At 35.6% G+C, this 27,832-nt stretch overlaps 1 protein-coding gene across 2 annotated transcripts; it reads left to right on the forward strand.

Moving 5' to 3' along the window:
* The first annotated feature begins 638 nt into the window (after positions 1-638).
* On the forward strand, positions 639-26,133 carry snap25a (synaptosome associated protein 25a). Of its 2 annotated transcripts, none has more exons than XM_042777974.1 (8): positions 639-823; positions 13,670-13,813; positions 15,466-15,507; positions 18,461-18,509; positions 20,497-20,614; positions 23,981-24,100; positions 24,314-24,458; positions 25,370-26,133. In XM_042777974.1, the coding sequence occupies exons 2-8, from the start codon at positions 13,742-13,744 to the stop codon at positions 25,436-25,438; spliced, it is 615 nt and encodes a 204-aa protein (XP_042633908.1). In that variant the 5' UTR covers positions 639-823; positions 13,670-13,741; the 3' UTR covers positions 25,439-26,133. The 2 variants fall into 2 exon arrangements, with proteins under 2 accessions (XP_042633908.1, XP_042633907.1); XM_042777973.1 differs by lacking the exon at positions 20,497-20,614 and adding an exon at positions 20,816-20,933.
* Positions 26,134-27,832: the final 1,699 nt, after the last annotated feature.

A 27,832-nucleotide genomic window follows, 5' to 3' on the forward strand; every position in this document is an offset into this window, starting at 1 on the left:
AAGCATTGTCACATGGCTTTCTTGACATAAGTCAGTTCAATCTCATACTCGGGGTATTTAAGTTAAATAGTTCTTACCTCATTGCATGTTACTCTCTGAACTGAGCAATACAAGGATGAGTGTTAAAAAATTCCTTTCCTGATTGGCTTCCAAGATCTGCCATTTGACCAATGAATGAGAGCATTCTCTGTGTCTGGTGCTTGCAGTGCTAACATGCAGTCGAATGTGCAATATTTCTCTGCTTGACATACTTAGGATTTCTTTAATTAACATTTTTCTTCTAATTGAGTGAATAAATAAACCTAAAATAAACTATGCTAAATTCAGCAAAAAATTATAATAAAAAAAATAATTCACTATCTTCTCTGTGAGAAAACAACAACAACAACACACATTCAGAAGGTATAATATATGCCCACTGTATATCCCCAAACATGTTAATTCAGAAACAATTGTTTTGGTTTCATTTTTGCTTTTCCCAACAGACAAAAAAAGGTCTGTGATACTCAGACCAAATTAGATTGGACACGTTTTGTTATTCTTGTCAACTCAACATTCACATGCTGCTGCCAAACAATGTTTCACGACAGGTGCTAAATTTTATTTGGGCCTCTCCTTCCTGACAGATTTCTATTAAACGTCGCTGACGTCGAAGAGGACGCCATCTTTGTCGAGGGCAGAGCAGCTCTCCATTGAAGAAGTACACGCGCACTGCCGTTGCAGCAACTCAGTCCATAACAGAAGGGGGTTGATGGTAGTTCGCTTTTGAAATTCGCAGACAGATACTTCATTACTGACGGTGGTCCACCGACTACGGGATCAGGTAAGCTTTATTTAAAGAAGGAGATGATGAAAAGGATTTGATGCGATAGATTTTTCGTCTTTCTTTTAAATTTGTCTGGCCAAAAAGTGGTTGACTTGGAAGTCGCAGCGCAGGCAGTAGCAACAGTGGATGTTTTTTTTAAATGAAAGGAAAACCTTTCATTTTGCGTATCCGTTAGAATTTAAACTTGATGCAGTGTTCGGAGGATGTCAGATTTTAGGAACAGTTTTGTGTGGTTAGTACACATTTGAATCGTGTGTTGGATGCGGCACGATGTGGGCGGTTTCTGCGTTTCAGCACCCTGGACAGAGACTGCGTTTGCTCCACTGCGTTTCTGTCCTGAATTCACATCCAACCCCTGCAGCTGAATTACCATTATATGTCTGGCAAAGTTTTGCGCAGAGGCGCCATCTAAATAATGACTGATTTTACCAGATGTCTAAGAGACGCAGACAGGTTTTATAAAAGACGCTGTTGACGTTACAGCATCAGGCCATTAGTCACTGAAATGACAGTAAAACTAACGCCTGGATGTTTTATTTTGCAGCACCATTTAACAACCAGATCGACTCTTACTGCTTTCCCCAACCAGATTCATTTTTCGTCGCTGAATATAAATAAAGTTTTGATGGCATCGGGTGAGGATTTAACGAAAGTGATCAATGATTGATAATGGGGGAGGTCAATATGGCAAACTGCGACAGAGTAGTCGAGAATTAATGAGCGTGTTGGAGAGAAAGCAGTGTGGGGATAGTCAGATGGGATGATACCGTGCTCAAACTTAATGAAACCGATATTTTCGGTGTCTGCAGACGTTTATGTGGACCAAATCGTCTCTACCTTGCCGTATGTATGTGATGAGGCAGCGGTAATTATCAGTGCGTGTCTTCCTGGTGGTAGACGATGGGCGGGGGCTAGAGCAAAGACGAGCGGGGGCGGATGCTGGAGATACCCTCACTGACAATGATTCTTTGGGTTCACGTATGGCTAGGAATGGAAGTCATAAAAGAATTGCACGGTTCCAAGGACTTTTTTTGGGGGCGGCATAATGCAATTACAATAAGTAGCCTTAACTATTCAAACAACAACCATAAAAAAAATATGGTAACATATTTCATTCATTCATTCAAGCATTTTTTAATATATATATATATATATATATATATATATATATATATATATAAAATAATGTGAAGCTACACGTTGTCGTTAACAACCTATTAGTTACTACACTAATTTAAGTCTCACGAGATTTAACACCATAACAATGTAACAGTTCTTTTGATTAACTGCCAGTCATACATAAAGAAAAGTAATAACTACCTGTTCAAAAATATGTCCGACTAATTTATGAGTCACAAAGAAATGACTCATGAGAGTCAGACATGTCGCGTGGTATGGTGCTGATTTACTAAAAGGAACCGACTCACATGGATCATTCGATCAGGAATCGATCTACATTCGTCGCACTGTATGTTGTTGACTCACCAAAAAGAACCGACTCAAATGAATCCTTCGTTCGGAAATCGAGCAACACTTGTACGTTTTTAAATTCCTAAAAAGAACCGGCTCACAGAAGTCATTTGTAACCACTCTACATTCAGTAGCAGTGCCAAAGCATTTTAGTGTTATAACCACATTCATTGGCTTCTAAGAACCGTTAACGTACCGAATGTGAGGCATCTTCGTCTGATGGCACATCCTCACGTGTTAAACACATTTTGGCTCACAGAATGTACTGATTACGCAATAGTAGCCTATTATCGCCAGCGTAAAATCCCTACATTAACCGGATGTCCGTAACAACCCGAAATATCATCTAATCATCCAGTCAAACAGTGCAGTGTGTCTTGGCCATGTCAGGATACTGCAGAAGAGCTCTTTTTTCTGTCACGTGCCTTCATTTTGCACCTCCAAATGCTCTTAAACCACGGTATTGTTTCTCATCACGACTGTTCTTGGTCATCCTTTTGTTAGTGAATGCGCATGCTGTTACTGACGCATACACGAGCAACAGAGATTATACTTTACTACAATGAGCGGAGCATTGGGTTTCGCTTGTTCCGGACTGTATTTGTCTTGCGGCGGTTGTGAGAGACAGATTGGCACGCTTCTGTTGTTGAATTTGATGGTTTAATGCGGCTTATCATTACTTGACTGCAGAGCGCAGGGCTGCAGGGATGTTCCCCGAGTAAGTGGTGACTCACGCGATACTAGACCGCGATTCATGATTCTTGAATCTTGATTAATCGATGCCCATTGCTACTTATCACATAAATATACATACTATTTGTACATTCCATATAATATAACATTTAATGTTAATACAATTTAAACTGTTATCCACATAAACAAAAAGGTGAAGGTGTTCATTTGGCTCAGCGGTAGAGCATTGCGTTAGCAGCGCAAAAGATTGTGGGTTTGATTCCCAGGGAACACGTTAGGTAAAAAATGTTAGCCTGAATGCACTGTAAGTTTCTTTGGATAAAAGCGTCTGCTAAATGCATAAATACAGATACCATATACTTATGGGTTGTTACATGGGATGTTTATGAAAGTTCAGGTTTTATTACATAAATTTTTTGAACTGCACATGTTTGCAGATTCCAGTTTTAATAAATGGCTGAGCTCAGTCAGGAGTGATTCACTTAAATAAATCCTACAAACCAATTAATATGTCATCTGGCAATTGTTTCATCAAATCTTGACAATCAGACAGCGAAGTGCTTTATTATGGTTGCTCCAATGTCTTAATTAATCACTCTATCAAGGAAATGTTGTGATAGATATAATGAAGAAGAAAAAAACCCAAAGCTTTACCAGTAGCCTATTATGGGAAATTGCAATGTTATTGTCAATTACATGTATAACTATCACCCTACAGTCCTCGTTTTCATATTCCTAATTACATATCACCCTTTAACACAAAATAGTCTTAGATTAAAGCACCAGCTGGGTAAAAAATGAGAACTGATTTGCAATTTCCCAAATTTAAAAGAGCAGCTGGTCTTGGGGGGCCACTGAACAGAATCTAGCAAACAATATCATGGGCTGAAGTACAAAATGACTACCGGATATCTCTGCGACAGTCCCGCACAAGTGCACTTGGTTGAACACTCACAGATTGAAAATATGGACAAATGCGTCAAGAGATCATAAAAGACCGAAGACAGTTATGGATGAAAAGATGAGCAATGGGAAAGGGGGGGGGGGGGGGTAATGTTGGTAGAGAAGGAAAATAGGCAGACAAGGGATGTCAGAAGAGGGTGACTGAGGATGAGAGGAGAAAAGATAAGATACCCCGAAGAATTAGCTTGTATGATGCATAATGACTGCAGAAAGAAGCCCTCATGGCAAACATCACAGCCTGTAAACTCTGCCCACACATGTGGGCCTCCCCTCCACCATCTGCAAATATCAATAATGCTGGAGGTTTCTGAGGGCGGAAAGAGAAGCATCATTAATCAGCATAAGGACTGACGCTGTCCTCTCTCTGTGAACACAATTTTCAAGAGGTCACAGTGGTTAATATGTGCAGTCTTAAACTTACTGAATAAAAGTGAGATTAAGCAGAGGATTAAGAGCTAGCTGATGTAACTTACTGTACTTGATACTTGTCACATAATACTGAAAGAACTCTAGCAATGCAGTGTGCATTTGACATCTAGTGTATGAAAATGCTCATATACAGTAAGCCTTTATATTTGTGATTGTTATGATGTGGAAATAGTATGCCATCACGGGTCATGCAATCATTTCAAATATGTCTGGATTAAAACAATGAGTTTTGCATGATCAAAATGACTTTTCTTACCTGTGCCATTTGTATTTGGTAGGCATCTTAATGTTTGTGCCTTATCAGATGGACTTGGGTAATTTCATTTTATGCATTTGGCTGCTTTTGCAAGCTGTTAGTGTGAGCAATTTGGACGAATGTTATGGCATCTGTTCAATTCATCATGCTCATAGCTGCAGTCTGAGCCATTTTAGAACTGTAGCTCTTTTGGAGTACTGCGAGTTCAGGTAATGAAGTTTTCTACAGTGTGGTGCATATATAAGACATATAGAGTATATAAAAGCACAGACAGATGAGATCATGCAGATGATTCATTCTTTCTCAGTTTACATGCAAAGATTATAGGCAGTCTGATTCCATTCAAGTGGAATCACATTTCAGTATTAAGTAGCATGCTATAGTAAACACTACTTGGAAATTCAATATTAGCCTTTGCTTCATGTTTACATATTTCTTTTCAGGATTATTTGACTGTTGACCCATGCTTGAGATGCCAAACAGTCATTTGATAATAATACACACTGGCTCATTTAAGTAATTCAATAGGATGGAGAAAGACAAATTTGCTATAGTTAAAGTATTAACGCTTGTATTTTCTCTCTTTGCTTGTCAATCACTGATCATCATTCAGAAAAAAGCCCTTTTTATTGTCTACAGTTTATGTAAATGTAGCTGAGCTACATGTAATGAAGCACTCTGTATTCACATAGAATATATTTTGTGGCATTCATGATTATACATATTCCAAAAAAATGGAAAATGGACCATTTAGACTGTCCTGCAGTAAATATAATTTTTATTATTATTATTTGTTTTTTTTTTCAGCACTTTTCATTATGCTACAATTTAGGTACTTCTCATTATGCTATTCATTATGTTCCAAAAAAGATTTAAAATTAACAGTGCCCTGCAAAGCCAGCATTATAAAATACTTAAAAATCTTTAAACCATGATACATTTATTTGAGATGGAAATTTGCATGGCATATTAAGATTTGTTATCAAATATAATATCTCAGTTAATTTTTTGTACCCCATTGGAATTTTATGAATTTACTTTGAGCATATGTATTACAAAATTTATGCTTAAACAAGAAAAATAATTTACTAATGAGGTAAAAAAAAAAAAAAATAGTGTAAATGTATGAATAGGATCGATATCTTACATTTATGTTCAAGGATGTGTAGATCTATAAAAAAAAAACAGATTAAATCGTAATCAATCAGTTACAGGTGCTTTCAAAAAGAAATGTGAAAATGCATAATTTAATTTAATTGTTTATTTAATACAGTTTTATTTACTTTAGCTAAATGCACCTCTAGGAAATAAGAAAATAAATCTGTTAGCCATGTTTCTGTTGAGCAGAAGCTTTTGGCTGCTTCCTGGATCCTGGGATTCCTAATTGCTTTTTAATGTCTATTGTTTATTACTCTACAAATATTTAACTCCTGCTGATGCTATCATTCAGGTGTATTTTTTCTGTGCTTTCTTCATACCTCCCACCCCTCATGTCTGATCAAAAAACAAAACAAATGTCACAACCACATGATATTATCAATGCAGTTATGAGATTTTCATATAAATTAATTTTGTTGGCACCCAATTTGCCTTTGATACAATTGTCTGCAGTGTCTGTTGTTGAAGGGGCATATTATGTAAATGCAATAAGAGAATGTTAGGACGCCAATCAAAAAAAGACTGGTTAAAGAAACAATATTATAATGAAATGGCAGTGGCAGTTAAAAACAGATCTTCTGAAGGTGTGAGGATGTTTAAATGTTGTTTGTAGTGGGCCTTTTTCTATAGAAAATAAAAAACAATAGCTGCACCCACTTTCACGGCACTCTCATTCCTCTGCCGCTTTCTGATCATTATTTCTATGAAGTTGCAATAAAAACGGGAAGGTCACACTCAAACAGACTGCATAGCCAGCCCTCCAATCCTTGCCCTGTCAAACTCATCACTTCATCACATCGCCAAGAACCTTGGAGCCAGATGGGGAGGCGAAAGGGAACAGGGTGTCGGGTGGGGAACATGTGCTTTAATGGCCATGTTGTTCATAAATCCATCCTGGGGCTTCCCCACGAGAGGGAGTGTGACTCCCAGGTTTACAGGCAGCGAGGAGGGAGGGCTCTCTGCAGTAGGAACTGATGCCATTGCTGCAGAGCTGAACACAAATGGGCTTGTGAAATGGACTCTGTCAAATCAATTGCATTGGCTGTTGGATCCCCGCTAAATCACAAGACCCTTCAACCCAGTGTAAAAGGGGGATATAGATGAGGTTATAAGGCTGCTGCAGTCATTCTAGTTTATGGAGCAGCAACATGAGTGCGTAGTGCAGAAACTGCTAGAAAAAATACTTAGTATGCAGCCACATGCACAATGGAATGTAGAATTTAGATCAGTACTAATGACCTTTACAGATCTCAAGCCTAATGATTTTCTGTTAGAGAGTACATGGCCTGTTCTTGTAGATTTTCTTTTTGGTTTTGATGATGATTTTGTGGTATTTTTAATTATAAATATTTTTTAAAAATTCATTTTTTGTAGCACTTTTCACTATGCTTATTGTTCAAAAGTAGACTTAAATGAACAGTAAATATAAATTTTTAAAATATCAGTAAATATTTTTTTTACCGGATATTCATTTGCAGTAAACAGCCATTTTATTTTTTATTTATGTTTTTTTTATATAGCACTTTTCAATATACTTAATTAAAATAATCAGTGCTGTATTTGAGCATAAATATAACAGAATTCAATCCAATTTATGCTTAAACAAGAAAAATCATTTGCTAAAGAGGTAAGAAAAATAAAGGTAATTTAAGATATTTTATCATCTTGATATCTTTTTATATCTTACATTTATTTAATTTGAAGGATTAGACAAAATAATAAATATTTTTTGCAATGTAGATAAGAAGGAAACCTTGGGGAAGCCTACCTCCTTAGGCTGGTTGTATTATACTTTTCTATTTCTATATATTACACATGATTTGTGTGAACAGTAAGAGATTATGAGATGTGTTAACAGCTCTGGGATCACTCCACGCAATCCTCCACTCAGGAGGAAGGGGACTGATGTTATTAATCACTTGTCATGAGAGGAGGGGGCGGCGTTGCTCAGGCATGTTCTCATCTGGTTGTATTGCCTTGTGAATAGTAAGCCATTGCTATAGTTTACAGGTAGCCGACTTCATCCGTTACTTCATGGTTTTTTTAATCAAGGACAAAGCATGGCTGGAGACAAATGAAAGCATTAATGAATTTAGGGAAAATTCCTAAATAATGCATCACCTGCTGCAGTTTATATTTTACATTTGTTCAGCTAAACGTAACTGCAACTGCTGACATGTATATATTACAATGAAAAAAATGTGGTAGAAACAATTTTAGTTTAGTATTTTATAGTCTGATTTAAAATGTGTTTGGAAGGTAATTTTTTTTTTTAAATTTTAAATTTTGAAGTAGAAGGACTGAAATAGTATTTTTCTTGTAAACTTTCAGTAAACTTTGTTTTATTTAAAACTTTTAAAAAATATATATATATTTTTTTACAGTGTACAATAAATTTGCTTTTCTGTAGCAGTAACTTTCAATGGTAGGCATGTAATTTTATGACAGGTTTAAATCTACATGAGAAAACAATTAACTATGCTGTCAATTAATTGTGGGATATGGTTTAATGGTAATATCAGATGTTCATCAGTTTGCCAAGTTTAAAAGCTAGCAAAATGAATAACATGGCAAAAATCCAGGATTTTGAGCAGGTTTCTCTTTCTCCTTTTTTTCCGTCTTTGCATTGATGAAATAGGATTCCCATAGAGACTCTGATTTTAAAACATGTCAAGCTCGATATCTCACTCTACGAGAGTCAATCTGTTGCAACATACATAACACTGTAGAGGGGAAATACCATAACCCGATTTCAAAGGTAATCTCGTAAAACACATCTGTTTTGTCTGACTCAGAGATTTAGAGGTCAGGCATGATAAGTTCATTCCATTTCAGGGGATATAAGGTGAAGTTAGCGTTTAGCGAAGCATATGAGAAAAAAAAAAGTGGTTAGTGATGTAGTATTTAAGCTTGAAGTTTTGGAGGAGGACAGTTTTTGTGTGCTGCAGTGAAGGGAGAGGCTGCATGTTTGAAGAGAGAAAACAAAATGGCAGCCAGCTCAGAGACGGAGGATGAGTGAACACACACATACACACACACGTGCACACCAACACACACACAGCTATTCTAAAAGAACATGTGTTTGAACCAAAGGGCTTCTCATTGTCTCGGTAAACAAACATACAGCTACATACAATTTCCAGTATTACACAGTAACCTAACGGTCAAGTAATGCTCAGTAGCCTAATTTAGTAAGGAACTTCTCTTGTTATGTTTACTGCTTTTAGTCATTATTGTAAAACTTCTATTCCAGAAGTCTTTAACAGGAGGAAAGTAATTGAGTCCAATTACTGTTTGATCTGAAATTTTCTGCTAAGTCTCTCCCAATGATTATTTTAATGGCTAGACATCATAAAGTGTGTAAATACATTCATATTTTACTTTAAAAGCTGAAGACCCCTGCTTTATTCACAACTTTTTACCAATATTAATGTTCTTGTAATCCTTATTCAGTCTTGTTGATTTTAGTTTGAATATACATGTTTACATAGTATTGTTCTGAGTGCCTCATGCTTCATCTGCCATCATTCAACAAGCAGATAATAATCATCAATTAAGCAGAAATGAGAGCATTTTTATATTTGCATTGTTTTTCTTCTATATTTAATGATTGTTAGTGCACTGGAAAAAATGATAGAAATAGTTACCACTACTTCATGCATTATTAATAATCCTGGCATATAGGCAACAGCTACTGCACAGTATAAATCATTTTAACCTGAAAGCAGAAGAGAAGTGCAAAATCTATAAGCTGAAAATACAAATAATAAATAATAGTAAAACCCTAACCTTTTGACCTTTTTCTGTTTAGAAAGCATTTGCTAACAGGTCAATAATTGAGGGTTCCATCCGCTCAATTCTCTTGAGTTCTCCGGCTTGCACTGATGTTAGCTTTTTACATTGTTCAGGTTTAGCTAACCGACAATGCCAAGGCCTGATAATAATGTAATTCATATTAATAATACAGCAAGTAACATTATGTTTGCTCAGTTAAAAAAAATGTGAAGACAAAAGATATGGAGGAGGAAGTAAATTAAAGATTGTTTTCAGCAGTAAGGAACAGCTTGGAAGTAACCAAAGAAAGTAAATTAGCCGAAAACATGAGGTTTCACTGACCTAGTTAAGACATTGTTTTGCTTTTCCACATGAAAAAAGAGACAGCAAGGCACCTCTTTGTACTGGCCCATCATTTTTCCTTTGGTCCAGTCTCTCAAATTGTGCTCAGCTTTTAGGTTATAACAAGAATACTGCCACAAAGAATTCATTATGACATTCACTGACCTGACATTTTAATGCACTCATCAGAATCTGAATAAGATCATTCATCAGAGGTTGAGCGAGGACATGCGAGAGACATTTTTATATTAGTGTGTTTCACTGGCACCAGCTAGTGCACCACAGCATATGGTAACATACTGCAAATTCATCACAAACATGTTTCTATTACCCTGAGAGAGCCTGCACGAGTACACAGCCTGGATGATGGGTCAATCAATTTTAGATTGGTGCTCCCTGATCTTTAACCAAAGCAGAAGATGACATTCATTTCACTGGTGGAGATGGGAGTGTAATATTGCAGCCTTTAGAGTCTCTGGAGTATTTCACTGTAAAAGGTCAGGCAGGCGTGTTAAATTTAATCGCTTGAGTACAATCATGCAATTAATGGAGGCAGTATCGCTCTTTAATACCTGCTTGGAATTCATTGGATATTTCACTGATAGTGTTGATGGTTGAGTTGGATATTTGGCCAAAAAATATTTAACATGATAAATTAAGATATACAGTCAAACCTAAAATTATTCAGACAGCAGATTTTTTTTACTAGTGGATGCAGGACACTATAATTCATTTATGTAAGTGAGGATAGCAAAATAAAGTAAACTGTGACATATTATACCCAAAGATTCTTCATACAGTGGACTACCAGTAAAACGGATAAAACCTGACCATGTTTTGCTTAAGTGTTATCTGACATTATCAAGATGAATTTGTTCTGACTAGACATGTGCCGATATTCGGTAATGCGATATGCACGATATTGTTATCGTGGGCACTTCTAAATACAGAGAATAATTATATATTACAAATTATTCAGAATTTGGAATGCATTTTAAGAATACTTTTCCCATCAACTGGTCAAAATGCACAACACCGCTGTATGCTGCTTTAAGGACGCATGTGAGTTGAAAGATAAGCAAGCACACATGAGAAGCACATGGAGGAACACGTGAGAGACGCGCTGAATGAAAGCACATTCACTCTCTGACAGCAGATGGCGCTAAACTGCAGAAAATGCAGCCCTTACCCTGCAAACCCCATAAATAAAAGCAGCTGCTACTTTCTAAACATTTAATTAAAAATAATTTAATATTTATATATTTCCATAAAGTTTTTCCACTTTAATCTGGACTACAACATACCCTAGATATTGTTTGAAAGTGTTTTGATTCTTCATTGTTCATTAACACTTTACATTAGGGCTTCATTAGTTAAACTGCCAATGAAAAATTATTCTGAACATTCATTAATCTTAGGTATTCCAATATTTAATAACACATTGTTAAAATTGAAAGGTTGCAACTTTATTTAATGAGCTAACATGAGCTAAGACTTGAAATTTTTAACAAAGATTAGTAACTTCTGTAGCAAATGTAGCTCTTGCTCATTGTGAATGTTAATGCATTAACTAAGGTTAACTAATGAGGTCTTATTGTAAAGTGATACCTATGGGTCTTTAAAGTTCTTTTGTACTTTAATCAGTGTAAAACTTTTAACTTTAAATATATTTTTTTGTATTGCTTTATTGTATTTAAATGTTCAGTTATTTTTGTTATAAGAAAAAAGTTATTTAATCTGTTTTACTGTATTATGACCACTTTTTTGAAACTTAATTTCAATACCGTGATAATACCGCATACCGTGACAAACCATTATCAATTAATCGCAACAGAAAAATTTGATACCGGCATATCCCTAGTTCTGACACTGTTTAACTCTGAGTTCTTGTCATATCATATTACCATTTTCTAAACTGTAGCGAATAAACTGTGATAATGTATGAAATGTGTCTGAATAAATTTTGATTAGACTTTATATATTAGTATAATTAGGTCAATAAAAATATCAATAAATATTTAAATATATATATAAATTTATTTTGCTTTTTCTTAATCATACATAATTAAGTGATGTTACTGCTTAAAACATAAGTTTAAGACAAATGTTAAAACAAAATGTATTTATTTATTACAGACGATGTCTGGTCTTGTATGCGAGCTCAAGGGTTTTGTAAAAGCTTTTTGTTTTACTTTTAACTTTGAATAAGGATGGCATAATTGCTCACATGCTTGTGCAGTTTAACACACACTCACAATTACCCAGTAAGCTGTTCTTTCTAGACCCCTTGGAAGGTAATTGCTTGGTTAATTGTAATGCTTTGAGGATTTTTTTTGTTTTTTTATGTTAATGTCCGAAGTGCCCTTTTTTTTGGTGGTGTTTTTTTTTTTTTTTTTTAATCAATGCTGTTGGTCACCCTTTACGTCTGTCTGTCTGTTTTACAAATATTTAGCAAATGAAAGTTCTTAAAACGAGCTTGTGTAAATCTTATTCGATCCTCAAGTTGTCAGTAAGCTGATAACTCCGCCCCTTCTATATACATTGAATCAACTGAAGTTCCACAGCAGCCGCACAGAGTAGACAACAGCTGAGCTGAGCAAAGTTTTGCGAAGGGTAAATAAATATCTTGTTGTTTGAATAAGTACTACTAAACACAATGTCTATAAAGGCTCATATTTTATTTATTTGATGTCTGTCTGACTGACTCACTGACTGAGACATGTGGGACGTCGCCTGAGAGAGAGGGCTAGCATTTGCAATCTAGTCATAGCCAATACATAGCCAACACTTAAATAGCCACATACAGTAATGTAGTAGTAAACTAAAAAAAAATTACAGAAGATCACTGTGAAATCTTTATATTTTATCATGCAGAATGTAATTCATGATTCATTCCAAGGCTTCATTTATTTGATCCAAAATACAGCAAAAACAGTAATATTGTGTAATATTTTTTACAATTTTAAATAACTGTTTTCTATTTGAATATATTTAAAATGTAATTTATTTTTTGTGATCAAAGCTGAATTTTCAGCATCATTACTCCAGTTCAGTACTCTTCAGTGTCACGTGATCCTTCAGAAATGCTTTTTAACTGCAACTGTACTTTTCACACTATTTTTATTTATTTTTTCATTGCTGGCTTATTTTAGGGAAAAGTGTAGTGAATAAGAAACCTTCAAGAGACCAACATCCCTGGTCCACCACAGTATCAAATTTTTGCCAGGTAGGCGGATACATGTTGGATATGTTATAGTAACAGTATGGCTAAATAATCTTGATATAAAAAAAGGGAGGGGGGGTGCCCTTTTTCAGTTTCAGCACATGCCCCTCAAAAGGTCTGTGCACGGCCCTGCCCCTTGGGATATCTTACTAGCTGTCAGGCCAGTCTTTTCAGGAATATATCCATCACAGTTTCCATGACAGAGCAGGGACAAATTTCTCCTGGTACACCCAGAACCTCAGGGAACAATTTAATCAGCTGAACACAGCAGCCACCACCTCGAAAGAGCATACAAGAAGAGGCTATGGGCTCCTTAAAAGCAGACAATGTCCTACTGTCCATTTCATGACATTAGCCTGTGTGAAATTAATTTATTAGCTGTATAACTCTATCTTTCTAATGAATTTAACATCTGTGGCTGTTTCTCTGAGGAAGACAGAGTATTGGTTTAGTGTAGATAATGACACATTTCACTATTCAAGTGAGCTCCATCATTAATGTTTTCCTTTTCTCTGTCTATGTCCGATTCTTTCAGCTTCCCCCAGACTTCCAATAAGACCCACTCTTCCCAGTTGGAGACCAGCTCCACCCAGCACACCCAGCAGCCATGGCAGATGATGCGGATATGCGCAATGAGCTCTCTGACATGCAGCAACGTGCAGACCAGCTGGCCGATGAGGTAACGTCATTCACTTCCTCTCTTTATGCTACACTTACATGAACAACAACCTTCAGACTTTAACTGGTTGCAAAAAAAGTCTCAAAAGAAATGCAGTGCCATCTAAGAAACCAAAATGGAGCTTTGTGCAGCACTGATTTGTTTCTGACCACCAAACCAAGTGATAATGAGGAATATATGTACATATTTTACAGTAACATAAAAGATGCATTCAGTAATAAAGAAATAAATAGTATTTTTGAAAAAAAAGTTTAAGATCATGTACACTCACATGAGATGAAGACTGATAAAAAGAGTAGTCACATCAGCAGCCTAATAAAAACTGTTTTATTTCAAATGGAGCAGGTCTAGAGTTCCAAAAGTCTTTTAATAATAAATCCACACAGAAGTAACACAGGAGATCACTAGAGTAAACTTAGCACAACACCTAACATAAACAATAACCGGCAAGGAACAGAGGGAAACTGAGGGCCTAAATACAAAGGGAATGTAATCAAATAGAACTGAAACAGATGTGAGGCTATTAGTTACTATAGGAAAAAACTAACTATAGGGAACAGAAAACTAAATCGAAACAGAACAAAACTGAATGTGACAGCTCTCCTCATGGAGGCGGCTATGTCGAGCAGCTGAATGCTACTTCTTTTATCTCTGTAACTTCCTGTTATTGGACATTTTATAGAGTTATTAATAATTGTATGAATTACATTATTATAAAATTCTTATTTAAAATTTTTATCCTTATTTCATATTTTTATGCTCTGTTGATTGAAGCATGGATAAATTACTGTAATTTATGCTACAGATGTATTTATTTGTACACAGCTTGTTCTGTGGGCTGCAACTGCGAGATGTCAGAGTCCATATTTGAATGTGTGTGTGATGTGTAGGGAGGCTTCACCTGTACTCTGCCTTACATAACGCTGCAGCATTTGCTCTGTGTGTGTGTGTGTAAGAGCTGGGGGTGGTGCCTGTGTGTTTGCAGCCTGATGGAGCTCCTCACTGCCACCCCATGCTATGATTCTCACAGCTGAGTAGAATATTAAAACACAAACTGAACACCACACTGCAAAAATGTCCTCCGGCCTTCTGATCCACAGAGATATGAATTCATAATATCCAGACACTCAGTCCATGATATTTGTGTGAAAAATGCTGTAGATTTACTTATCTAAATGGCATGCTGAAATATGTTCGGTTTTCGTAATGTTAAGTGAGAAGGAAATTATTCAGCTCCAACGTTTTTGAAGAGCATTTATTTTGGCATTTCACATCAGTGAGAGACAGAAAGAGAAGGTGGTCATAATGGTTGATGGCCAGGGATCTAAAGTTTGAAAGGAGAGGTAAATGATGTTCTAATGCTTCAGAGCACTGAGAGTGACATTATTTCACTCAGATCGTAAAAATAATAATAATAATAATTGATTATTGTGCAATTGAAAGTTCAGTAATTGAGCACTGCATTTTTTTGAACATTTTTTGTAGAGGGTTAAATGTTTTGGTTCGTTAGTGCTGTAAAGAACATCCATTGATTGTTTATCTATTATAGTGTGTGTTAAAAATCCTCCCACACACTACAGCTTGTGGAGGTTTTTATCTCTGTCAGTTCCTAATGAATTCTGGTTTTAACATCTTTTTCCTCCCCCCCACAGTCACTGGAGAGCACCCGGCGTATGCTGCAGCTTGTGGAAGAGGTAAAGAGACATTTTATCATAGTTGTATTAAAATTATTTCTCACTGTATGCATATGTTCTTTCTTTCTGATCACAAATGTTGAATATATGAACTATCATAAGATATTTTTTGAAAGAAATAAACACTTTTAGCAAGTATGCAATAAATTGATCAAATTTGACAGTAAAGACTTGTACATATTCATGAGAGATTTATATTTCAAATAAATGTTGTTCTTTTGAACTTTATATTTATGAAAGAATCCTGAAAAAAAAAATGTTCAGTGGTTTCAGTTAAATATTAAGCAGCAACTGTTTGTTTTTCAACACTGATAATAATAGCACTGTTTCTTGAGTGCCGAATCAGCATATTATGTGACACTGAAGACTGGAATAATGGCTGCTAAAAATTCAGCTTGGCCATCACAGGAATAAATTACATTTTAAAATGTATTAAAATAGAAACCAGTATTTTAAACCGTAATAATAATTCACAATATTACAGTTTAGACTGTATTTTTTGATCAAATAAATGCAGCCTCGGTGAGCTTAAAAGTAAAAGAAATTACATATTCATACATACATACATACATACATATATATATATATACACAAACACACACACACACACACACACACACACACACACACACACACATATATATATATATATATATATATATATATATATATATACATATATATATATATATATATCTTTGGTCAAATTGGGAAAAAAAAAAAATAGATCAATCAACAGATCAATGCATGGATGTCAAGGATCCTTTTTTTTTTTTTTTACAAATATCTCCTATTAGTGTATTTTGATCTTGAGAGCTTTAGTCTGCAGACGGAGCTGAGCACAAGCTGGACTAGGCTAATCTAGGCAAGATGGGTTGAGGGTGTTAAAGAGAGAAAGAAGAGATGTGTGCATATCTGAGAAGAAGAACTGTGATGAAGTCTCCGCAGCATTTCTCAAGGTCAAATCAATAATCGCTGCCCATATCTCTGCAAAGAGCACCCCCCCCCCATGTCCATTACTGATAAGTCGATCCTGAGTTGACAGATAGACAAGTTGCCTGAAGACTCTAAAGCTGACAGACTGATAGACAGAACAAATCTGGAGACGGAGGGTGCACATAGATCAAGAATAATTTGTCACCGCTAACACAGTCGAACTAATAATGTCAGCCCATACCAGCCTTTTCATGTTTTAGTTAGACTAATCAAATGTTCCTGGCACTTATAGACAGTATTCCTGCATTAGGCCAAAACTGAGGTAAATCACATTCATTATTTATACCAGTAGAAGCATTGAGTTTGTTCCAGGCTTTAAATGCTGCGTGGAAATTCAATGGTTTATGGCACAAAAATATTAATCCCAGAGGATCCATTTAGGGCACATTGTGATCCCATCCAGAATGAGGGGGGTGCTGCTTCATGTCCTGCTGATTAATGCACTACCGAGCCTTACGATTATCCCAAATATCGATATCTCGTTCCCCTCAAAGCGCTGAAGCGGCACTTTCTGAAATATGTCACAGCTGTCTGTTATTTTCCAAACTTAAGGAAAAACAGCACAGCAAATTTAACTTGCTGATCATTAGGCTCATGGAAAAGTCATATTTTATAAATGGGGGATGAGATCTAGGATGCCAGTGACTAAATAGTAATGGACATTGGTTGTGTTTCTTATTGAAGACTAGAACATTGGGAGCTGATTTATAACGCAGACCTTTTCAGGGTGCTATTAAATAATAAACATGTCATGGATGACATCTATAGCAAAATATGAATTGGATTCTCTGAGGACATTTATACTGGCCTTTATGTCTTTGTGCTAACGTCCCCTAATAATTTTGACTGGAGTTTGGGAGGACAGAAGTGACAGATGATTTGTTGTTATATTAATGGACACACCAAATAGTGTACAAAATCTGTCCTTAGTATAAGATGAATGAATATGCATTGCTTGTTCTGTGTAACACCTTCAATGAGATCACACTGTATGTGTTGCATTGCCTAAAGCCACCTTTCCACTGTCTCTGACAAATGACAAGTGATAGACCGGAAGTAATTCATTTCCAATGATAGTAGTGCGGGAGCTGCGTTGAATTCCAATCATATGCATATGTGGAAAATTTGGATCCGATTTGAGCTTCGGATGCGTTAAAATATTTGAACTTCTGCAGCTAGACCGTATGCGACCACCCGACTGGATGGATGTATTCTAATCAAAACTATGAGCGCGAGGTCAGAATTACCAATATTTTTTCCACTTTAACATTATTCTGTAAACAATATTTCTGTAAAATGGTGCTTGGGAATAATTAGGGCAGAAAAAATTCTTTTATAATTATTAAATCATTATGTAAGTTGATTAGCCGTATAAAACCTACTATTTTATTTTAGTGTAATTATATTCTGGCATTAATTATATTCAATAAAATGTGGAGAAATGTGAGAAATGTGACAATTATATCCAAATGTCTGAGATAGTAGAAAGGCGGCGTAAATATTTGGTTTTACTCGAACACTTATTTATTCTTCTAAACAAAAAAGTGGATTCATTCATTGCTGCCATTTGTATTATAATATTTAATTGATGGATTTTTAAACTGTTTAATGATGAATTGTCTCAAGCTACAAAAGCTCAAAAAAGACTCTAAATAGATTCTGTCTCACATTAGCACAGAAAGTCCATTTACAAACGATATTGATCAGAGCTGTACACTCCACAGGAATTAGCGTCTGCTTATTTTAGTCTAAGGAAAACAGAAGAACATTATGCAATTTGAAATGTCGCCAGTACAGCCTAAACTGACAAAGTCTCTCTGAATGCCTCTGGAATGAGCCTTGTGTTTTGTGTGCAGAATCTCACCTCTTTTTCTTTGTCCTTCTTTACTCTCCACTTTGTTTTCCATGTGTTTCACCCTCTTTTCCACGCTTCTTCTCCATGGCTCTTGATGCATAGAGTAAAGATGCGGGTATCAGGACTTTGGTTATGCTGGATGAGCAGGGAGGTAAGTGTGGATGTGGACAACTTTCATTCATACTTTGCACATAAAATTGCATAATATTGTACATGCCTTAGCTTTTCATATAAATTTTAAATGTTTTAAAATAAATTTGTATTTTGAAATTTGATTTGTCATCATAATAAGCAACTATAGTATGTATCATAAATTGATTTTTAGCTTTATCTCTGATTTTCTTTCAGTCCATTCCACTGATTAATGCCTAAAGCAATTAAAGTCATTTTATGCAATGCAATTTTAATTTCCTCTGCTCTGCTGTTTCTGAAGTAACTCTAAATCTTTCACCTTTTTGCTAACACGTTTCCTCTTTCATTTAATATTTTTTCAGTATACTGTACTACCAAAGAAACAGGACTGGCCACTGCAACTGTCCATTTAATGTTTGCATTTAAAACAAATTTACTGTTCAGTTTAAAATGTAGTTGCCTTCACATTAGTTTTTAAACTTTCAAGAAAGCAAATAAAGCAACGATCGATTTAGCTGGTAATGACAAATGACACTCTTTCCCATAAACTGCACTAATACTCTTTTGTATAATCCCTGGCACAATTCTAATATGATTCAAAACAGATATTACCTACTTTAACAGTGTCATTTCAAATCTACATGGCTCTAAACAGCTTACTCCTACTTTAAAAGCACACGTTACCTTGTTTGGCTTAGTGTTATTTTAAAAAATTACATAATTGGCCTTGTGTTAAGCAATAGCTTCTTAGAAGCCCTCTGATTGGCTCCTGCATGTGAGCCCCCCCACACCCCATCTGCATCGTGTAATTAGTCTTTTCATATAGGGAATGAAATTTCACTCCTTCATCCCCTCAATTAAACGAAACTCTCAGCCCAGAGGTGACACTAAACTAGGTTGTTATCAAGGAATGAGGCATGTCAAAAGTTCAATTTCTTGTTTTAAATGAGAATTTATAGAATTTTGACACAAGGAAATGAAACGTCTTTAGGTTAATTTGCTTTGCCTACATGAAAGTGCCTTTAAATGCCAGGGATTAAACAAAATTAACTGATGTAGTAGGCTTGTTTCCTCCTGATCCATTCCCAGTTTGCCTATCTCTTCCCTGTGACTGATACCTTCACTAAACCTCTTAACAATAACAAACACACCCTGTCTGCACGACAAACACGCCAGACTGCATCACCACGGGTCACCAGCACCTCAGCCATATCATCCCCTAACCAAACAGAGACAAAAAAACCATAAGCTGCACCCTCTTCCACCGTACCAAAGAGAAAAGGAGGCTGTCGGCTTCCAGCAAATGAGTGGAGCATTGAGAGAGATTAGGGCACTGTTTTATTCTGCCCCAAGGTCTAATTAAAAAGACACCGTCGCTCTCCTGCAGTGTCCCTTATGGGAGAATCTGTCTGCTATTGGTGGCCGGGATCAAATTCAAGCTAGACCTTCCTGTGTCCACTGTGACTTCATCCACTTGATCAAGTTTTCCAAGTATTATATGTGAAAGTCAACCCATTTGCAACCCATTTTACTTCCAAAATGTGATGTATTTTGAGTGACAAAGGATAATAATGAGGAAAATTGTAGGGCAGGACTAGTTTTTATTTTTATTTATTGGGAATTGGTGCAGCCTCAGTGATGTCAGCAGAAAAGGAAAATTATTACTTTTTAAATTAAAGATTAAAAAGACACTTGTTTTGTTTTTTAAATACATGGACAGATTAATCGTTCACAATGAGACCAGAAAAAAGCATTAAGTAAATAGAGTCCGTTTTGATTTTATGTTCACTATTATGCATCTGTAAATAAATAAAGGATGAAGTCTTGCTATTTTAACTCATTCCTAACTCTTTTTTGCATATGTAGGTTCATTCTAATGCATGCATCCCCTCTAGATGCATTGAACAAATTTGCATCCAGTTCATCAGTGCTCATTTCTCATATATTCTTGTAAAACAAGAGCCAGTAAATTCATTCCACTGCTGTCATCCCTTTGTCCTGACCAGAACAACTCGATCGTGTTGAAGATGGCATGAACCATATCAACCAAGACATGAAGGAGGCCGAGAAAAATTTAAAAGATTTAGGGAAATGCTGTGGCCTTTTCATATGTCCGTGTAACAAGTAGGTACTGACCATGTGGCAGAAGGGTCTTACGTATGTGGTGGCGTCCGTTTTTTTTCCCCCCTTTTTTTGAGTTTCCTTTTGTCACAGTGACTGTCTGAAGTTTTGTCTTCTCTTCTTTGTCCTCTCTTTCCTTCCTCCTTTATTTTCCTGACACCTGCTCTCGTTCTGTGGGGGATAAATTACTTGTTGTTTAATCAGAGCAACTGGAACGCATCGAGGAGGGAATGGACCAAATCAATAAGGACATGAAGGATGCAGAAAAGAATTTGAACGATCTAGGAAAATTCTGTGGTCTTTGTTCCTGTCCATGTAACAAGTAGGTGCTGCTTGCCTGCCTGCCTGCCTGCCTAAAAATAAATCATACTGAGAGGCCTGTAGCCCTATAGTCAGGCGTGCCCAGGGTGGCTTGCCAAGTTCACTACCCATGATCCTAAGCACAGACCATGAGCATGAGGCATGGTCACACATGCTCACAGAAGTACAACAGCCCGATTGCCTTTGTTCTGGGTCTTTTGAAAAAGTCTGTCAATTAAATGTATGAATATAAGGCATGCTGCACAACCCAAGGCCACCATTCTTTTAAAACCACGGTATTAATGAACGCTAAACCAAAACCACTAAAACTGCATGGATGTGCCAAAGTTGAGGTAAGTCACTAAATGTAGTCCAATACAAATTAATTGAAATAAAAGTAAATTATCTTATTATTTAACTTATTATATTTTTATTTAATAGGCTAAATGGTTATTTCTACAAAACACATAAGCACAGCACTCATCCATTTGTAGAAAAACGCGATTTATAAGCAAACACTCTGACTGTTTTGCGTTAGTAATGATAAAATAAAGTCTCTGAATTATGCCAATTTTATTACTAATTTAAATAATAAATGGTATTTTGGCGCTCATTAATGTGGAGTGACATCGCTGTAAGAGCAAACCGATGCTTATTTTTATAGGAGTAATTATAGGATGAAAAGCATAAATGGACATCAAAGGATATATTAAAAGACAGTAAAACTTACTGAAATGTATCATCTGTCATGTATTCTGTGTTTTAATGGCGAAAAGGCGTCAATAACACAGCGTGAACACCATGTCACGTGACGCCGTTGCATTACCTCAGGAAAACCATTTAAAACAGGAGTATCATGTCGCTATTATTGTTGTGAATATATACAGTTGAAATGCTTTATAGTTTATCTGAGCTGTTATTTAATGTGTTCAATGTATAGGCTAAATCTCCTAATTCTGTCAAAAATTGTTTGTAATAGAGGTCATTTTTATTAATGACAGCCTCCATTTAAATGATTATAACATTAGATCGTCAACAATTTGGAATAGAAACATAATTATATTATTATAAAGCACTTCTCTTTCATTCATAAAATATGTTTCTTGTTTTTTTTTTCCCAACTTTGAAAGCACATCCATCAATGCTACCTGTATGACTGCAATAGCATGTCCCTGAATGCCAAATGCATGCTCATGCATCTCTTGCTAACTGCTGTTATTTGTTAAAGAATAATAATGCATAGTAACAATGCTGATGACAACTCCTACTGAAAGTCATTCAGATAATCTAATACTTTCAAGCCAGTCTCATTCATGTTGACAGGGATAGTTTTGGCAAAGAACAGGACACGCAGTCCAGTCTATAGCCGCAGTACAGTGGAGAGAGCCAATACGGTTGCTGGTTCCCCAAGGGGAGCAGATGAGATCTAGGTCAGACAGAGAAAGATACAGTGCAGATATTCAGGGCTTTTTTTTTTTTTTTTATGTGACAGCCTGTCATAAAACCCCAGACTGATGCAGAGGCGCAAATAAACCTGTGCGCTTAGGGAGGTTGAATTTTGGGCCAGACAGTGGTTCACATTAAACTTAGTTTACATTTTTAACAAAATTACAGTCACTTTTTAAATATAAAGTTAAAAAAGTAATTATTTCAAAATCAAAAGTAATTTTCAGGAGATTATTTTATAGTTGAAAGAAAAGGGAAAGTAATTCATTCTAGGTTCTAACTATCAATATTTTAGGCATTGTTTGCCAGTTTGAGTATTAACTGCTCCTTCACATAAGATAAAGCTCAACATGCTGTTTAGAGAGAGAATGGAGGGAAGGCAGCCGGGGGAATTGTAGCATTAGTCCGCCTCTATAAATAATACTGCAGTGGGAGGCTTGGCCATCTCTCTTAAGATGAATCAAGAAATATTAGAACTAAAATCTATATCAGCAACCCACTGCCAGAACAACAGCTGAAAAATGATGCAAAAATCATCAATGTTTAGAATTTATAAATTAGCTTTATGATTTTCTTGACACAATTAGAATGAATTCAAGGCTGTCATAGAATCAGGTTCTTTATTGTCATTGTTATAAATAACAACGAGATAACATTCAGAGCAGCCTACAATGTAGAAGTGCAATAAGAGTCCACTTTGACTCAAGAATTTTGTAACAGACAACAGAGACATAGAAATGATTTCCATAAAATATATAGCAGATTGTGAGATGTACTGTAGTGTAAATAAATACTGCAGCAATGCATAGTCCAGATCCAGCTATTGCAGTTGTGTAGAGAAAGAAGTGACAGACTATTAAATAAAATTCTTTGCCGTGGCAATTACAATATTGCTTTCAATCTTACATTTGATTATTGTTAGTCTGTACCTCACCTCCGGCCTCTGAATGATCAGAATATTCCACTGCCAATAAATAGTAATAATCTATAATAGGTTGTTGTCATATTTGATAAGAAAGCATATGTTTTGCATAATTGCTGTGTAAAAGAGGCTATAATTACCAATAATTGATAGTTTTATTCATTTGTGTTTCTGGGTTACTAGTCTCATAGCATTGCTGATCTGTCATTGCCTTTCCTGCAATATAATATTAATTTTAACTTATATTTAAGAGTCAGAAACAACAAGGTGAGAGGTGGCCAATGAAAGTGCAAGATAGGATGCGGTTCTCTTCCTCCAGTTTATTTTTCTTTTTTTTCTGTTGAAGTTATTTACACTTGTCTCCACTGATGTGGCAGTCCTGTTACTCTGTGTTGTCTGTCACCAAGGCCTGTGCTCTTTGTTATTTGTCATAATTTGAGAGGGGCCCCATTTTTCTATGTTTGGAAATGGCTGTCCACCTTTATTTACATCCCCCATTTTCAGAAAGGTATGTGTCTCAGCATCAAGTATATGTATGTTATATGTCCATAAGAAATAGCATCACAAATTACAATAAATAATGAGCCCATCCCTGTTATGCTTGCCTGGTAATCCATGTTTGTCGTTGATCTGTGAACACTGCTGCTGATATGGAAGTGTCCGGTTACCCTAGCGCTCATGCTTCCCCTGACTCTGTGCAGAATGAAGAGCGGAGCCAGCAAGGCCTGGGGAAACAACCAGGATGGAGTGGTTGCAAGCCAGCCCGCCCGCGTGGTGGATGAGCGCGAACAGATGGCCATCAGCGGAGGCTTCATCCGCAGGTGAGAGGCCCCAGATTCCAGGATGCTTTGTCCAGAGGGTTAGCTGGATATGATAGCGGTTTGATTGTGCAGCTTAAAGGTTAAATAAATCTGGTCACAACAACTGTCTACACTCAAATAAAAGGCTTAAGAGGTCAAATGTATAGATAGCCCATGTGTATACAGTCAGATTTGTGGATTTAAATTGACGTTCTATTGTGCTTGTGTGTGCAGGGTAACAGATGACGCCAGGGAAAATGAGATGGATGAGAACTTAGAGCAGGTGGGAGGCATCATTGGTAACCTGCGCCACATGGCCCTTGATATGGGCAACGAGATTGACACCCAGAACCGCCAGATCGACAGGATCATGGAGAAGGTATAGACTGGCTCCAGATTCACTTGTTGGATTTTCTAATGATAAAACACACCATCCTAAATCCTATAAAAAGTGCTGTTTTAAAAGTCAGTTCAACAAACTGAGTTGACATGAATATCTGTTTGCAGCCCATTTGAATTCCATACCATAAGTAATTGGAAATTACTAAATTGCTATTTATTAATATTACTATTTAATTATATTATATATTTTATATATAATTATACATATGTTGTACATTTTATATATAAACATATATATTATTATTTTTATTAAAAAGACATCATGTACCAATGATAAGAATGTTCATTAATGAATGAAACGGGCAGTTTGATTTCATGTTGAAACAATATTTTATATAAAATATTTAACTTCCATAACATAAACAATTGGCAATAACTAAACTTATAACTTACAAACATGCACCAAAGTTAAGAATGTTCATGAAATTAAATGTCCATTTTGATTTCATGATGACTTTAAACTATATATGTATATCAGTGTTATTTTAGTATAGTTGAGATATAATTATAGTTTTTGTTAATATTTGAATTAGATTTTATGTATTTTCTGCTTTCATGTTCAATTTGGTTTTTCATTTTTATTAATGTTTTTTTTTTATTTTGGTACATCAAGTTAAACTAAATGAGAAATGTTGCCTTATTTACTAGCTGAAATAAAATAAGTTTGTTTTTTATTTTAATTAACATTTATTTCAAGTAACAATTTTTTTTTAATATACTAAGTAAATAATTAACTTACTTTTATATACTGCAGTAAACTATAATAACCCTGATATATATTTCTAACTATAACTATTAATAACATTCTGTACATATTACAACTGTATATAATAGCTTAATTTTAATGAATACATCATTGCTAATAACGCACTATTGGAACTATTTCAGGCTGATTCCAACAAGACCAGGATTGATGAAGCCAACCAGAGGGCCACAAAGATGCTCGGCAGTGGCTAAGCCTCTGGTCTGCCTGCTTTTACCATCCGTGCAGTTTGTCAAAAGGCAATGCGCTTATCATGGTATTTACTTCTAGGTTTGCACACATGCACATATCACCCAGCCCCCATTGTAAATGTCGTTCTATGTGTCGTCTGTCAGCTTTTAAAATGATTGTCCTCGTAAAATGATTTCTTATACTCTGTATCATTCTTTCCAAAGGTTGTATATAGTGCTGACTTGATGGCTCTTGCTCACTTGTGAAGTTTTTATTCTCTTTATTGCCTGTATACATATATGTATGTATGTATGTATACATATATCCGCTTGTATGTGTATACATATAGCCTATGTGTGTGTATATATCACATTTTTGCTGGAGGAACTATATAGGAATGCTATACAAGCTGTCTTTCCTTTTCAGTATATCTCAGTATCGTCTCCTTATTTTGACGTTGTCATGACAATGAAGAATGGGAAAAAAGATTTTGCAAATGATATTAATACAACAAGCACTTACAATCAATGTCATTGGTTCATATCCCTCATCACAACCATGATCAGTTACTGTTTAGAAAATGTGCAACTAGATTCTGTAGCTGTAGTAGTAAAAACATTGCATTCCAAGTGATGTGAATTGTGCGTTATGCATGACAAATGGTAGATCTTAGCGTCTTATAAATAAAATTTGTTTTAAAAAGATGACCAAAAAAAAAAAAAAAAAAAATCATGGCAGTAGCAAAATTGACAAAAGCATGCTCAGTATTAGGACACAGTGGAACGTTCTATATTACTGCAAGTTTGCAATAGTGCCACCATTTCAGTCAATATAACTTCACAGACTGTGACCTTTGTTGTAAAATAATGCAAAAGTGACTTAAAAAGGAAATGTGATGGCAACGAAACAAGGCTGGTGTGGTGGTCCTGCAAAAATGACTTGTTTTCTAAAATGAATATGCAGTTTGGTGTAGAAAATGATGTTCTGAAAGCTGGGGACTGGTTGTTTACTGTATCATAGGTTTTGGATGCTCTGAAAAAAATTAATAAATAATTTGCAATGTAAAGCAAAGATGCATATTTCTGAGAGACCTTACTTTTATAAGAAGATGTATCCTGTTAGTTTACTTTCCCCGTGTGGTTTGTTATTGATAAAAAAATTATAATAATCCATAACAAAAAAAGTTTTTTTTTTTTTTTTTTTTTATTTTTTTTTTTTTTTTGTTGCTTCTGTACTTAGAGCTATGCACACCAAATCACTAAGATGTTGAATAGTTATTATAAGAAGTCAAATAAATACCTTACCTGAATGACACATAGGTTAAACTGTGAGATTGATGTCCTCAACGCATGTAATATTAAAACTCCTTCTGTATCCTGTCAGTCTGTGAAGTGGTTGACATTTTGTAGCTAGCTGAATTGATTAAAAGTAATAAACCCCAAATTGTTGTGGGTTTTCATTATTGTCTGAAAGCAAAACCTCATTGTAATTTGACAGACCTGCTTCATGGGAAAAGAACAGGAGAGCTGAATGAGCCAAACCTGAATCATATTATATATGTTTTACTAAGTCAAGTAGAAAGCTGCAGACACTTTTATCCAAAGCATACAATTAGAAGTCAGTATGTGCTCCCTGGGAATCAAACCATGTGGTGTTGACGTTAGTGTCACGCTTTACCATTTTACATATTACTAGTCATTATGAGTAATATCCATTTCTGATGAGTCAAAAATGGCACTGAGTGATATGAGACATAATCACAGAGTATATTTAGACAGGGTCCCTTTAAAGGAATATTTCACCCAAAAATAAAAATTTGCCAAATGTCTTTTCACCGTCAGGCCATCAAAGATGTAGATGAGTTTCTTCAAAACAGCAGATAAAAGCTTTACAATAATTCACAAGTGATCCACACACCTTTAGTCCATCAATTAGTGTTTAACGTGAAAAGTGGCATGTTTGTAAGAAACTAATTTCTCAATATAGCTTCAAACCGTTGTTTACAGCTAAAATACAAATCCACTATCCATAATTTTGCTTAATTTCTAAACAAATATGTCTGTGGATTTTGATATGAGATGACAGTAGGAAATATACTTTTTCACAAGAGGAAGCGCTATTATTGATAACGGACTGGTATTTTGGTCGGAAGCACCTTAATAATGGATTTGTTTCTTACAAGCACACAGCTTTTCGCTCCGCAAGATGTTAATTGATGGACTGGAGTCTTGTGGATTACTTGTGGATTATTGTTATGTATTTATCAGCTTTTTGGACTCTCATTCTGACAGCACCCATTCACTCCAGAGGATCCAGGATCCACTGCGGTGAGCAAGTGATGCAATGCCACATTTCTCCAAATCTGTTCTTATGAAGAAACCATTTAAATTAAATGTGAAATAAAGTAGAAAGACTGA

The sequence above is a fragment of the Cyprinus carpio genome, chromosome A20 (assembly GCF_018340385.1).
Source record: "Cyprinus carpio isolate SPL01 chromosome A20, ASM1834038v1, whole genome shotgun sequence".
In the NCBI taxonomy this organism is placed as follows: Eukaryota; Metazoa; Chordata; class Actinopteri; order Cypriniformes; family Cyprinidae; genus Cyprinus; species Cyprinus carpio.